The sequence below is a fragment of the Corapipo altera genome, unplaced genomic scaffold (genome assembly GCF_003945725.1).
Source record: "Corapipo altera isolate COAL_440 unplaced genomic scaffold, ASM394572v1 113, whole genome shotgun sequence".
In the NCBI taxonomy this organism is placed as follows: Eukaryota; Metazoa; Chordata; class Aves; order Passeriformes; family Pipridae; genus Corapipo; species Corapipo altera.
The window spans coordinates 10,547,696-10,561,485 of NW_020884895.1; the positions used below are offsets into that span (position 1 = coordinate 10,547,696).

Below are 13,790 nucleotides of genomic sequence, written 5' to 3' on the forward strand. Positions count from 1 at the left end.
TGAATGTAATTAATAGGAAAAATTTGAACTATTTAATGTTAGAATAGGACAAATTTTGAAATATTGAATGAGATTACAAGACATAGGATAAAAGTTGAGATATTTAATGTTATAATTAATAGGGTAATTTTTGAAATATTCAGTGGTATTAATAGGATAACATTTGAAGTATTGAATGGAATTAGTAGGAAAAATTTTAACTATTTAATGTTAGACTAGGACAAATTTTGAAATGTTGAATGATACTACTACTAGACATAGGATAAAAGGTGAGCTATTTAATGTTATAATTAAGAGGGTAAATTTTGGGATATATGATAATACCATTACTAGACAGGATAAAATTTGAAATATTTAAAGTTATAATTAAGAGGGTAAATGTTGAGATATTTAATGATACAATTACTAGACATATGACAAAATTTGAAATAATGTAACTAATAGGATGAGTTTTGAAATATTTAATGACATTATTAGCAGACTTAGGATAAAACTGGAAATAATGATACAATTAATAGACTGAGGATGGGCAGCTGGACTTGCCTTAAGACAAAATTGTCCCTTCAGAGGCTCTTTCTGCCCAGGAATAAGGATTGGTTTTAATAACAAGCCCTGTCTAGAGACCCTTTAGACTGGACTTATCTCCTCAGGCTATACTGGGAGATGCTGTGCCAATACAAAGGCAATTAATTAAGGTTTTTTAATTAGCTTTTATTAAACCAACAAGCTTTTAACATCTACTCCCTCTGCTCACTAATATTTATCACAGTTCAGTCCACCCACATTCAGTCCCCCAGGTGTGTTATATCCCAGTATTTGGGAGGGAAATAGGGCTGGGTCCCTTCTATTCTGTATTTGCTCAGTTTTTGAGGTTTATTCTGTATTTACTCGATTTTTGAGGTCTCTGAGGAGAGAGAGGAGGCAGAAAATACTCACTTTCATCATCTCATCAAGACTTGCCAGCACTTTGTGATCGTGGAAGTTGTTGAGCTCTGCCCTGTAGGCACTCAGATCCTCATAGATGCCCTGCAGGCATTTACTCTGGGAAAGGTAGAACGATCAGGAAGTGTGGGAATCTGCTGTTAAATCCACAGTGAGCCAAAAAAAAAAAGGGATTCTTATGGGAAATTTGCAATTTACCTTATCAAAAGTTGATCCTTCCAGTGCTGGACAGTTCCCAGTCTGCAAATTAAAGCAGAAATGAGTGTGAATTATGTGCCTGTGCCATGAAAATATTGGCTGAAACTTTAAATTTTTATATACATATATATATATATATATATGTATTTTACCTCTAGACCTCTAGATGTGCAAGCTTTTATTGTGTTTGTTTGGTTCTTAGTGATATCTTCAGGATCAACCTCTTCAAGGGTACATTCAAATCCCAGGATGTCGAGTTCCTGTGTGAAAAAGTGAACAAAAAAGGGTCATTGACTCAGTTTCATGGTATAGTATATATATATGTGTATATTTATGTACATATATGTATAAAAATATAAATTTACATATATATATATATATATATATATGCAAATGCAAAAATATGGGATGGATCCCAGCTTAGCTGAATCCTAGGGATGAGGCTGTGTGAGGACTCTGGTTAAATATGAAAGGTAGAAAATAGACTGGGAATAAGCTCAGAGCTTTGCACAGCTTTGGTTTATGTGTTGTTGGGAATTGCTCTGCCTCTTCTGCTTTAAATTATTCTCTCAGATGTTGAATCCATGGAGAACTTTATGTCATTTTAGTTTCAAAGGTAAAGGATCTCTTAGAAAGTGAAAAATAGCCAATCCCATCCTCGCAGATGTGTAATGGGGTGGGGAACAGCCCCATTTAGTGCTGGGGGTTTTTGTGGTTCCCTGAGGTGGAAACTGCAGAGATAGCAGGGAATTGTAGCAAAAAGGAAAGGCTGCTGAGCAAACCCCCATCCTGAAGGGCTGAGCAGGGCAGGCGTGAAACCAGAGGTCCTAAAGGGAGGCTGCAGGGAACATCCCCCCTCCTGGGGACCCTCAGTGGCCCCTCAGTGCCCAGCTGGGCACCTTCACCTGCCTGGGCACCACCATAGTCCATCACTGTCCTCCTGGGTACCACCACTGCCCCATCATTGTCCTGGGTACCACTACTGCCCCAAACTGCCCTCCTGGGCACCTTCACCAACCCATCACTGTCCTGGGTACCACTACTGCCCCATCACTGTCCTGGGTACCACCAATGCCCCAAACTGCCCTCCTGGGTACCGCCACTGTCCCATCACTGCCCTCCTGGGCACCATCACTGTCCTGGGCACCACCACTACCCCATCACTGCTCTCCTGGGTACCTTCACCAACCCATCACTGTCCTGGGTACCACTACTGCCCCAAACTGCCCTCCTGGGCACCACCAATACCCCATCATTGTCCTGGGCACCACCATTGCCCCATCCCTGTCCTGGGTACCACCACTGCCCCAAACTGCCCTCCTGGGTACCTTCACCGACCCATCACTGCCTGTCTGGATACCACCACTATCCCATTGCTGCCCTCCTGGATACTGTCACCAACCCATCGCTGCCCTCCCGGGTACCACCACTACCCCCCCCCCCACCTCCTTGGGTACCACCCCATCACCCCCCACCCATCTCCCGTCCCCATCCTGCCCATCCCGCTCCCCGCCGGGCCCCTGTCAGACCTTCAGCCTTTGGAGGGAGGTGTCGGCGGCCTCCAGCAGCTCCCTGGAGCGGTTCAGCGCCGCGGGGGTGAGCAGTGCCCGGGATGGGGTGGGCAGTGCCCGGGATGGGGTGGGCAGTGCCCGGGATGGGGTGGGCAGTGCCCGGGATGGGGGCAGCGGGAGCAGCGCCAGGAGCAGGCAGAGCGCGGGCAGCAGTGCCCCCCGCGGGCCGCCAGGCGGCGCTGCCCGCCCGCTCCCGGTATTCCCGGTGATCCCGATGATCCCGATGATCCCGGTGATGCCGGAGCCGCTCCCGGTGCTGCCGCTCCGCTCCATCCCGCTGCTGTCGAAGCGGCCCGGGCCCGGCTCTTATAGGGGCTCCGGAGCGGGAGTTCCCCCTGCGCTCCTCCCTCCCCCCGGCCCGGGGGCAGCCGCGACTCATCCCGAGAGCGGCGGGGCCGGGAATCCCGCCCGGCGGGGGGTGGCGGGGATCCCGCGCTGAGCCCGGCCGGGGGTGCTGCGGGGCAGCGCTGGAGCTCCTGCCCTCGGGACTGTGCCCTTGGAGCACAGGACTGACCGAAAAATAGGGCTGGGCTGTGGGACGTGGATAAGCTTTTCATGGAATCACGGGATCATTGAATCGCAGACTGATTCGGGTTGGAAGGGACCTTAGAGACCTTAGAGACCATGTCATTCCACCCCCTGCCATGGGCAGGGACACCTTCCACCAGCCCAGTTTGCTCCAAGCCCTGTCCAACCTGGCCTTGGACACTTCCAGGGATCCAGGAGCAGCCACAGCTTCTCTGGGCAACCTGTGCCAGGGCCTCCCCACCCTCCCAGCCAAGAATTCCTTCCCAATATCCCATCTAACCCTCCTCTTGCCATTCCCCCTTGTCCTGTCACTCTATGCTCCAGTAAATAGTCTCCCTCCAAGCTTTTCCATTTCTATTCTTTATTTTAGTTTCTCCCCCCAAGGAACAAGCAACAGGACAAGAGGGAACAGCCTCAAGTGGCACCAGAGGAGGTTTAGATTGGATATTAGGGGAAATTCCTTCATGGAAAGGGTGACCAAGTACTGGGACAGGGTGCCCAGGGCAGTGATGGAGTCCCCATCCCTGGAGGGGTTTAAAAACTGTGTGGATGTGGCACTCGGGGACGGGGGTCAGTGGTGGGATTGGCAGTGCTGGGGACGATTGCTCTTAGAGCTCTTTTCCAGCCTGAATGATTCCAGGATTCTCTGATTCAAAAATGATGAGATCTCATTGATGAATACTTGTGAGAACCTGCTTGAGGAGTCGATTTTGCTGCTCTACTCAGGATAAACCCCAAATATTTCCCCATCAGCTCTCACTGCACGTGGTCATCCTTAGCTGGGCCAAAAGGCTGAACAAAGCTCTTGGTGTGCTGTGAAGTCACTGGGATTTTTGCTGTCAAGTGTGAAGGGAGCAGGATGAATCAAGAGTTTGATACTGCATTTTCAGATTGTTTTTATTTTAATTGGCAGCTTGTTTCCTATAAGAAGGCTGTGGTGTGCCCAGACACTCGCTGTGCTCCCAGAGCTGCATCATTTTCCAATTTCTCGCTGTGTTTTCCACTTCTGCTCCAGTCATTCCTCTGTGGGCTGTGCTTTTCAGCCTGTGTAGGAGACAAAAGTCTTCTCTGACCCAAAAGTGAAAGAGAAGTTCAGGATGTGCTCACAGGGGTGTTCTTGAAAAGGCATCACTTCGGCTTTCCAGGTTTCTTTCCTGGATGTTCTGTCACGGCATTCACAGAAGCACACGAGGTTTCCCATCAGGTGGGGCACTGAGGCATAATTTGGGCAACAGTTTCTTTTCCATGGTGTTCCTGTGCTGCACTTCAGCCTGTGCTGCGATTTTAGAGGGAGTTCTTTGTCCAAAAGGGGCAATATTTACCTCAAATGCCTTCTGAGGTCTCTGAGTGCCAGGAATGTCCCATTGTTCCAAGTGTTTCCAAAGCAGGGGAGCTTTCCTGGCCACTGGTCCCTCAGCCTGAGAGTTGGGTAATGTGTTGCTGAGACATGGGGTGGGTTTAATTCGCTGAGAAATTGGAATATATATCTTTTATATATATCCTATAATCCTTGCTGTGGCTGCCCCATCCCTGGAAGTGTTCCAGGCTGGGTTGGATGGGGCTTGGAGCAACCTGGGCTAGTGGAAGGTGTCCCTGCCCATGGCAGAGGGTGGCACTGGATGAAGTTTAAGGACCTTTCCAAGCCAAACCATTCCATAATTTTATGATTCTATGATATAAACACAAAGGAACATCAAAGCCAGACCCATAGATCCAGAATTATTCCCATTCCATTAGAGCATTGCTTCTCACTCCATCCTTGCCCCAAGCAGAGAAGACAGACACAGAACTGCTCAAAGAGTGTCGTATTTTAATATAATATATCATAATATTCAAAACATTAGCTTATTCTAATATAATTATTATAAAAAGTAATTATCAAGATGCTTCATTCATGCTCAGGGCTGGTCAAAGAGAGGATTCTTTGAGATGAAGGAGGAGATTTCAGAGGGATTTCTTCTCTTATCGGGGAAAAAAAATTCACTCATCAGAATTAGAATCACAGAATCTCGGAATGGTTTGGATTAGAAGAGACCTCACAGCTTCTCTGGGCAACCTGGACCAGTGCCTCACTAATATAATATATATAATATATATAATATATATAATATATATAATATATATAATTAATAGCTATAATAACTATAATAGCTATAATAGATATAATAGATGTGTATTATATATTTATGGATATATAGGTTTTTATATACATATACACAGATTTTTATATACATATAAATGCAGATTTATATATATAATATAAATAAAAATAAATATAATATCTACAGATTGCCATGTAATGTTAATATTATCTCGAGGAATTAGATGTAATATTGTGTCTTGATCTCAGGTGCCTGATCTCATCAGGCAAATGAAGGATTATAAAGGTGGAGGGATGAATTTATTATTAAAGCAAGAAAGACAGGTTTGTATCATCTGCTTATTTAGAGATACTGTGCAGTAATTGCATACTATTAAAGCAGTTAGAAGATGTCTTATTTCACATGAGAAAATGTAATTCCACTGGCTTCATTTCAATTTTAAAGAACAATTTCAATTTTAAAACGGTTTTTTGCTGATACCACACCCAGAGAAAAATAAGAACCATATCTGGTCTTGCTGTTAAACTGCATTTTGACTCTGTTGTCATCAAAATTAGGGGAAACCCTGCTCCTGGCTCTGTTGCCCTTGAGCAAATCAATACTTCAAAATCCTGCTTGAAAAAGAAAGGGAAAACAGAAATAAGAAAGAAACCCCTTTAGAAAAAAACCCGAACTCCAGGAGCTGAGCTCAGTTGGGTTTTGAGGGCTGTACAGGCAAGTGCTGAGAAATAGGATCTGCTCCAGCCACACTCTTCTAAAAAACAGGGAGGTTCCTGGAAATTGGGGCTGGCCCTTTGTTTCAGTCTTGGCTTGGCTCCTCTCCCCTCTAATAAATACAAATCTCATTTTTGCCTTCGTGTTCCTCTCCAAGACCGAGGTAAATGAAGACCATCTACACACAATCTACAATTTCTATGAGGAAAATGATGTTTAGGGATATTTCCCACCTGGATCTCGTCATTTGTGCTGTAATATATAAAATTGAGTTTTCCCCATGAACAAGCCAGACACCAAATCCTCTGTGAAGGTCATGTAGTAACAAATATTTAATGGGAAGAGTTTGGTTATTTGTAGGGGAGTCTTATTTCCTGTGATTATAATTAGGCAATATTTTAGTGTGTATAATTATGGAATAATTATATACATATAGAAATTAAAGCTGCAGAAAGATTAAATCCCAGCTCAGCTGACAGTTAACTAGTTGCTACATAAAAAGAATTTAAAAATATTGTGTGGAATAGGATTTCTGGATTTATTATTCAACAAATTAATTTTTACACTATTTGCCACTCTCAGAACACGTGGAATATTGAATCATACTTTTGCTACTGGCTGATTTTTTTGGAAGACCCAGGGTCAGATTTATCACCAAAAACAGCCTCCCTGACAGAATTGTTGTCTCTGGTTTGGGTTGGGAGCTGATGGCTCCATAAAATTGGAGAGTGAAGACTTGAAAGGAACTTTCCTGGTGTTTTTTTTTGGGTCTTGGTGCTTATTCATCGTGGAATCCCCTGAAACACATCATCCCAAACAGCTGCTTGTGCTGAGATTTCATCAGTGTGGGATCAAATGGTGCTTCTGAAGCTTTCCTGCCCTGGTAGTTGGGTGCTGGAACCTGTAAAATCCTGGGACAATCACCTGCATGTCTTGGCTCTTCTCTCTTCCAGGTGCTGCTGGAATTCCCACAGTTTTCCAAGTGGTCCCACCATGTCCTGCAGCATCTCTGCTCTCCACTGCTGGGCCCTGGAATTGGCTTCCTGATGGCAACCTGGCAGCTCTGTGTCCTTGAGGGATCATCCAGATGCAGAGGATGTTATTTACAGGCTCTGCTCCAAAGCTTGAATCCACTCTCTGAGGTAGAACCGTTCTTGGGAAAGGGATGGAGCGGGTGAGTACCACTGGATAGGGGTTGTGGCTCCCTAAAAAGCACACAGGTATTGGGATGGGCGTGTTTTGGGCAGGAAACATCTCCCACTGAGATGGGAGGAGTAGATACTGGGGAGAAATTCTTCCCTGGGAGGGTGGGGAGGTCCTGGAGCAGGTTTTCCAGAGGAACTGTGGCTGCCCCATCCAGGTTGGAGCAACCTGGTCTAGAGGAAGATGTCCCTGCCCATGGCAGAGGGTGGCACTGGATGAGCTGTAAGATCTCTTCCAACCCAAACCATTCCATGACTCTATGACTCCATAGGGGTAAAACTCTCCATCAGCCGTGTGGGGTTTGTTTCCAAGTTTCATGGCATTAATAGAAATAAAAAGTTCCTTGAGGACCATCATGGGCTGGATGGAGCTTCAGTGGGTACCATGGGCGGGGGCACCATGGGCATCCCCCGCTCCTGCAGCAGAGCAGGGGTGGTGATGCCTCCTCTTCCCATCACCCCAGGATTTTGGGAACCCCTGAGCTCACCCTTCAGCTGTGTCTTCTCCTGCCCATCACCCCAGGACTTACCATCTGCAAATTTGCAGATGACACTAAGCTGGGGGGGAGTGTGGATCAGCTGGAAGGCAGGAGGGCTCTGCAGAGGGACCTGAACAGGTTGGAGAGTTGGGCTGATTCCAAGGGGATGAGGTTCCACCAGGCCAAGGGCCGGGTCCTGCCCTTTGGCCACAACAACCCCCGGCAGCTCCAGGCTGGGCCAGAGGGGCTGGAGAGCAGCCAGGCAGGAGGGGAGCTGGGAGTGGGGATGGACAGGAAGCTGAACAGGAGCCAGAGTGTGCCCAGGTGGCCAAGAAGGCCAACGGATCCTGGCCTGGCTCAGAAACAGTGTGGCCAACAGGTCCAGGGAAGTGATTCTTGCCCTGGACTCAGCGCTGGTGAGGCCACCCCTGGAGTGCTGTGTCCAGTTCTGGGCCCTCAGCTCAGGAAGGACATTGAGGGGCTGGAGAAGGTCCAGGGAAAAGCAACAAGGCTGGGGAAGGGACTGGAGCACAAGTGCTGTGAGGAGAGGCTGAGGGAGCTGGGGGGGCTCAACCTGGAGAAGAGGAGGCTCAGGGGAGACCTCCTCACTCTCTACAACTCCCTGACAGGAGGGGGGAGCCAGGGGGGGGGGTTGGTCTCTTTTTCCAGGCAACCATCAGCAAGACAAGAGGGCTCGGTCTTCAGCTGTGCCAGGGGAGGTTTAGGTTGGAGATTAGAAAGAATTTCTTTCCAGAGAGGGTGCTCAGCCATTGGAATGGGCTGCCCAGGGAAGTGGTGGATTCTCCATCCCTGGAGGTGTTTAAGGACAGACTGGATGTGGCATCAGTGCCATGGGCTGGGAACCACAGCAGGGTTGGATGAAGGGTTGGACTTGATGATCTCAGAGGTCCCTTCCAAACCAGCTGATTCTGTGATTCTCTGACTCCAGGAACCCCTGAGCTCACCCTTCAGCTGTGTCTGCTCTGTCCCCAGCCCTGAAAGCACCGGGTGAGTAACAGGCTGTGCCAGCGGTGCCCGTGGGCTGCTGGCACTTTCGGGGAGCTCTTTCTCTCTCACTTTCAGTTTTCACACCCAGCAGAGTTTCTCATCTCTGGGTTTGGGGTTTTTTTTTTTGTTTTGTTTTTTTTTTTCTGCTCTCTCATCCATCCCTTTAATCTCCTCCTGCCTGTGGGTGCAGATGCTGTGGCTCCAACGTGGTGGCCAGGCAGGAGGAGAGCAGGGATGGGACAAAGGGCTCTCTGGAGTTTTGCTCTCTCTTTGCTGCTTTTGCATTTACCCTTTCACTTGGCACTGGTTTTGCACCTGGAGAAAAAAGAAAAGTTGATTTTGGGTGACCAGCAGCCAAATCAGTGGGGTTTTTTTGTGTTTCTTTGATGCAACAGGATTTTTTGAGTCAATGGATTCCTCCACCCCATGCTGGAGAAGCAGTGCCAGCTGGTGGGAATCCAGGCTGAGACAGAGAGGTCACAGTCTGACATGCTTGGGGATACCCTGAGAGCTGCTGCCATGACTCATGGGCAGAGAATTCCCTGCTCAGAGAGGGAACCAGGCCCAAGGACACGTATTTGGTGGGAGTTATTCAAGCACTGGTCAGGCACTCTCCTGACAGTTTAGTTTCTCTACAGGAACACAATTTAATTGTTTTAATATACCTTAGTGAGGATAAAAAGAAAATAAATGCAGTCTCAGTGGAATGAAGCTCAGACCAAAAGGAGATTGTTACCCCCAGGGCTTTGTGGGAAAAGTGGGGAAGGGACCAGCCCTTCCCACTAAACAAGTAGTGGGAAAGCTACAAGAAAGTTGGAGAAGGACTTTGGGCAAGGGCCTGGAGGGACGGGGAATGACTTCCCATTGCCAGGGAAGGGCAGGGTGAAGTGGGATATTGGGAAGGAATTCCTGGCTGTGAGGGTAGGGAGGCCCTGGTACAGGTTGCCCAGAGAAACTGTGGCTGCCTCATCCCTGGAAGTGTCCAAAGCCATGCTGGAGCAACCTGAGCTAGTGGAAGGTGTCCCTGCCCATGGCAGGGGTTTGAGACTAAATAACCTCTAAGGTCCCTTCCAACCCACCTCATCCCATGATGATTCCAGGGGTGTGGTGGCACCCAGGGGTGACCCGAGTGCTGTGGTGCTGCTGTGGTTGGCACAGGGGGTGCAGAAACCAGCTCTGGTGCCAACCAGAGCTTCCTCTGCTGCAAGAGGAAGCTGCTGCCTGTAAAGAAACTTGCTCAGCACAGCCCTGGGGGAGAACCCTCCTGCCCTCGGAGTTTCAATTACGAAAAAAAAAAAGAGATTATTGGGCTTTATGCAGAGCACAGGAAGTTTAGAGGGGGTTCACCTCAAAGCACGTGAGTTGGGCTCTGGGAGCTGCCACCAAGGCAGTCTGGTTTTCCCACACTGGAGTTGGGGGTTCACTGCATGAAGCAAGTGGAGCCTGAGGAAGGAGAAACTTTGTTTTTTCTGTGTCCAGGCGTTTTGTGCTCGTGGTGACGTCCAGCTGCAGGGCTTTGCAGGGCACCCAAACCTTTCCCAAGTGGGCTGAGCTGAGCTGCGACCCAAAAATGACTGCACAGCCTCTTCCAACCCCAAATATCTGCTGCAGGGTCTTGACCCTCACATGGACACGTGGGCTGGTGTCCCTTCTCTTCCCAGAGCTCGTGTTCCAAGCAGTGGGAAGTAGGGTGAGTGGTCTGACACAGTGATGGAAATCCCTACCCCGCTCCCAAAAAATAGATCTCTGTGTGCTTTTGGAGCTGCAGAGCCCCTTCCCAGCTCTTATTCTTGCTTTGGGGGTCAGTCCCCTCAGCCAGAAGTGCCAGGTATTCCAGCAAAATTCCCTGAGTGCCTGATGGGATTTTTCCCAACCAGTGCCTGCCTGGGTGTGTCAGCCCTATATCCATGGTGGGATGGGGACAACACCTGCAAAAATTCCTCCTCCCACAGCCCTACCAGGCAGTAGAGGAGTGCTGAGCTGGCTGCCTGGAAAGGGCTCTGTCAGCTCTGGAGATCCAGGGAAACCCTTCAATTCCTGTTTTTCACCCAGCCCTGCTATTTCACTTTTCATTTGGAGGGAAGGGAATGTCCTTCCCCAGATGGGCTGCTCATAGGAGGTGACAATGCTCAGTGTGGTGGCCAGGCTCTGCTCCCACTCCTTCATGGCAACTTTTCCATTGGCAATAGACCCAGAATCCCAGTTTGGCCTCAAATCCTAAAAGCCAGGGACTAGGAGAGGCCGTGGTGACTCAGAACTTTTGGCACCACCAAGAACTGGGATAAATTATTTCACATCAATCCTCTTTTTCCTTCTCCAAGGCTCAGAGACTTAAAAAAATAATATTTGACCACCAAGAAGGAGCTGCTGGTTGATATAAGGGAAGAGGGAAGGTCTAATCCCAAATCTAATCAGGAAAAGCTGCTTTAGCACCAGATTTGGTCCCTGCTGGCAAAGCACCCGGAGTCCCTGCTGCCAATGGCTCTGCCCTGTGCAGGGTGTCTCTGCTCACCCCTGGAGCAGCAGATGGAGGATGGAGGATCCCTCACACATGGGTTTCACTTTGTTTTACAATAAGAGGGAAGAGAAACTCGGTGGGAACAGGCGTAGGCCGCTGTGGGGAAATGAGGGCCGAGCGTAACACCCCCCCCCGGCTTTTCCTTGGGGATGCCCTTGGCAAAGCTGAGCCTCCCTCGGGTCTGGCAAGGATGGGTTTGCTTTAAAGAGGTAAAAAAACCATCTCTTTCAGGCTGATCACCTTCCCTGGCAGTGGTGCAAAGCAACGGGAGCATCCTCGGGTGGGCTGGGAACAGGAGGCACACGCAGGAGGTTGGGTTCCCACGTCCTAAAACTTCCCATCTGAGCCTGCACAGGACTTAACTCTCATAAGTTCATTAATGCTTCTCCTTTGAAGGGCGAAATAAGAAAAGTAAAACACTGTGTGCATGGTTTTCATGGATTCATGGAAACATGGAATGGTTTGGGTTGGAAGGGACCTGAAGATTATCTCATTCCACTCCCTGCCATGGGCAGGGACACCTTCCACTAGCCCGGGGTGCTCCAAGCCCTGTCCAACCTGGCCTTGGACACTTCCCAGGGATGGGGCAGCCATAGGTTCTGGTTTCCCAGGCTCCCAGTCCCTGGCAATGCCCCGTGCCCAGGGAGACGAGCTCAGCACGGCACTGGGAGCTGCTGGGCTGGGGGAGGCACAAAAAAGGGAGAAAACCAAAAAAGGGGAACCCAAACCACAAGGCTTCCCTGAGAGGAAGCAGCTGCCTCATAAATCTCATCCCTGTTCCCAAGGGCTGATGTAATTAATGTCAACAGGATGTTCTCTCATCTCATGAGAATGATTTTTTTTTTTAATATATTACTGCAGCATTTTGTACTTTTCCAGCACAGGTGAATTTAGGACCAACAGACAGACTTAAAAGCATGAAGAAATGTTATGGGATGAGACCAGCTGGAGGCAGGTAAGGAAAAGCAAGCAGAATTTCCCCTGGATGGCCAGGATTGACTGAGGAAGGGGAGTGTGACTGGGACAGGACACACCAAGGAGCAGGTCCTGTCCTGCTCAGCTCAGGGAGCACGAAAAAATCAATGGGGTAAGAGCTGAAAACAAGCTCCAAAATTGTTTCCAAACTGCACAAAACTCTGCACCCATCCCTTGACCAAAAGGTCCCTTCCAGTGCCTAAAGGGGCTCCAGGAGAGCTGGAGAGGGATCTGGGATAGGGGATGGAGGGACAGGACACAGGGAATGGCTTCCCAGTGCCAGAGGGCAGGGTTAGATGGGATATTGGGAAGGAATTCTTGGCTGGGAGGGTGGGGAGGCCCTGACACAGGTTGTCCAGAGAAGCTGTGGCTGCTCCTGGATCCCTGGAAGTGTCCAAGGCCAGGGTGGACAGGACTTGGAGCAACCTGGGCTGGTGGAAGGTGTCCCTGCCCATGGCAGGGGTGGAACTGGATGGGCTTTCAGGTTTGTGACTCCGTGATCCCTGCAGGTGACATTTTCCTGCCCCAGCCCATCCAGCCCTGAGCTTTCCTTGACTTTCCAATCATTTGAACATTTTGTCCAAACGAACATTTTTTTTTTTCCAAAAAAAAATTATGGGCAAAGGGACACAAACGACACCAGTGGCTGGATGCCAAATCCTGCTCCTGGGGTTGAGCAGTGGCCACTGTCAGAACAGAAGCTGCTTATTACTGTCCCTGCTGAGCTCACCCCGGGTGACCTCTTTCCTGAGAGCCCTCGGAGCCTCCATGGGGGAATTCAGCTCTGGGGTTGTATTGCTGACACCAGGAGTCACGAGTGGAGCCCTGTAAATGCCCCACTTGTGGGAGAAAAGCATTAAAAAAAATTAAGAAAAATTAAAAAATAAAAAACCAAGGCAGACCAAACCCCCAAAATCCTCCTCAAGGACAGAGCTCCCAAAAATCCCACGCTGTAAAGAGCAGCTTTTCCCTGTGGATATACAGAATTAGTACAGCTGGTGCATGGATAATGTGGGGAGGTTGGGGGCACCTCCATCCCCACACTGATGAAGAGCTGGGAGGTGTTTTTCCTGCCTGCATCAGGTATTTTTGGTGACTCCCTGGCTCAGGAGATATTTTTCCTGTTGCCCACAGCGAGCCTGTAGCAGGAAAACAATTACCAGTTCAGCATCAGTGGGAAATGGTTTGTTTGGTGAGGACAAGGAGGGAAAGGAACAAAAATACCCACCCAGGACAGAGGAGACAAAGAGTGGGGCCACTCAAAAATAAGTGACAAAATACCTCTTGCCCATGACAAGAGCTCAGAAACCACACCAGACCCTTCTGTTTTAAAACCATCCTTTAATCCATCAATCCCACAGCATTCCCAGCACGATCCCTTGGAGCCAAGGAGATACAGTTATCCAGAAGCATGATTTTGCCTAAAAAAAATTGATGGATTTACAAGTTCTCTCCAGCAAATTAAAGGCACTTAGCAAGGGAATTCAACTCCAGCCTGCCTGGGATGCTGGACAATGCCAGGGATGATGCCAGGGCTGGCTGTGGAATTCCCT

The 13,790-nt window shown here is 48.7% G+C and overlaps 1 protein-coding gene across 1 annotated transcript in view; it reads right to left on the bottom strand.

Moving 5' to 3' along the window:
• Nucleotides 1-2,984, bottom strand: part of IL12A (interleukin 12A) — a 3,808-nt gene extending 824 nt beyond the window's left edge. The window contains exons 1-4 of the mRNA XM_027647662.1: nucleotides 2,670-2,984; nucleotides 1,293-1,400; nucleotides 1,141-1,182; nucleotides 877-1,041 (exon numbers count right to left, since the gene is read on the bottom strand). Coding sequence (XP_027503463.1) covers nucleotides 877-1,041; nucleotides 1,141-1,182; nucleotides 1,293-1,400; nucleotides 2,670-2,984 — 630 coding nt within the window. The remainder of the gene's footprint in view (nucleotides 1-876; nucleotides 1,042-1,140; nucleotides 1,183-1,292; nucleotides 1,401-2,669) is intronic.
• Between the last annotated feature and the right edge of the window lie 10,806 nt (nucleotides 2,985-13,790).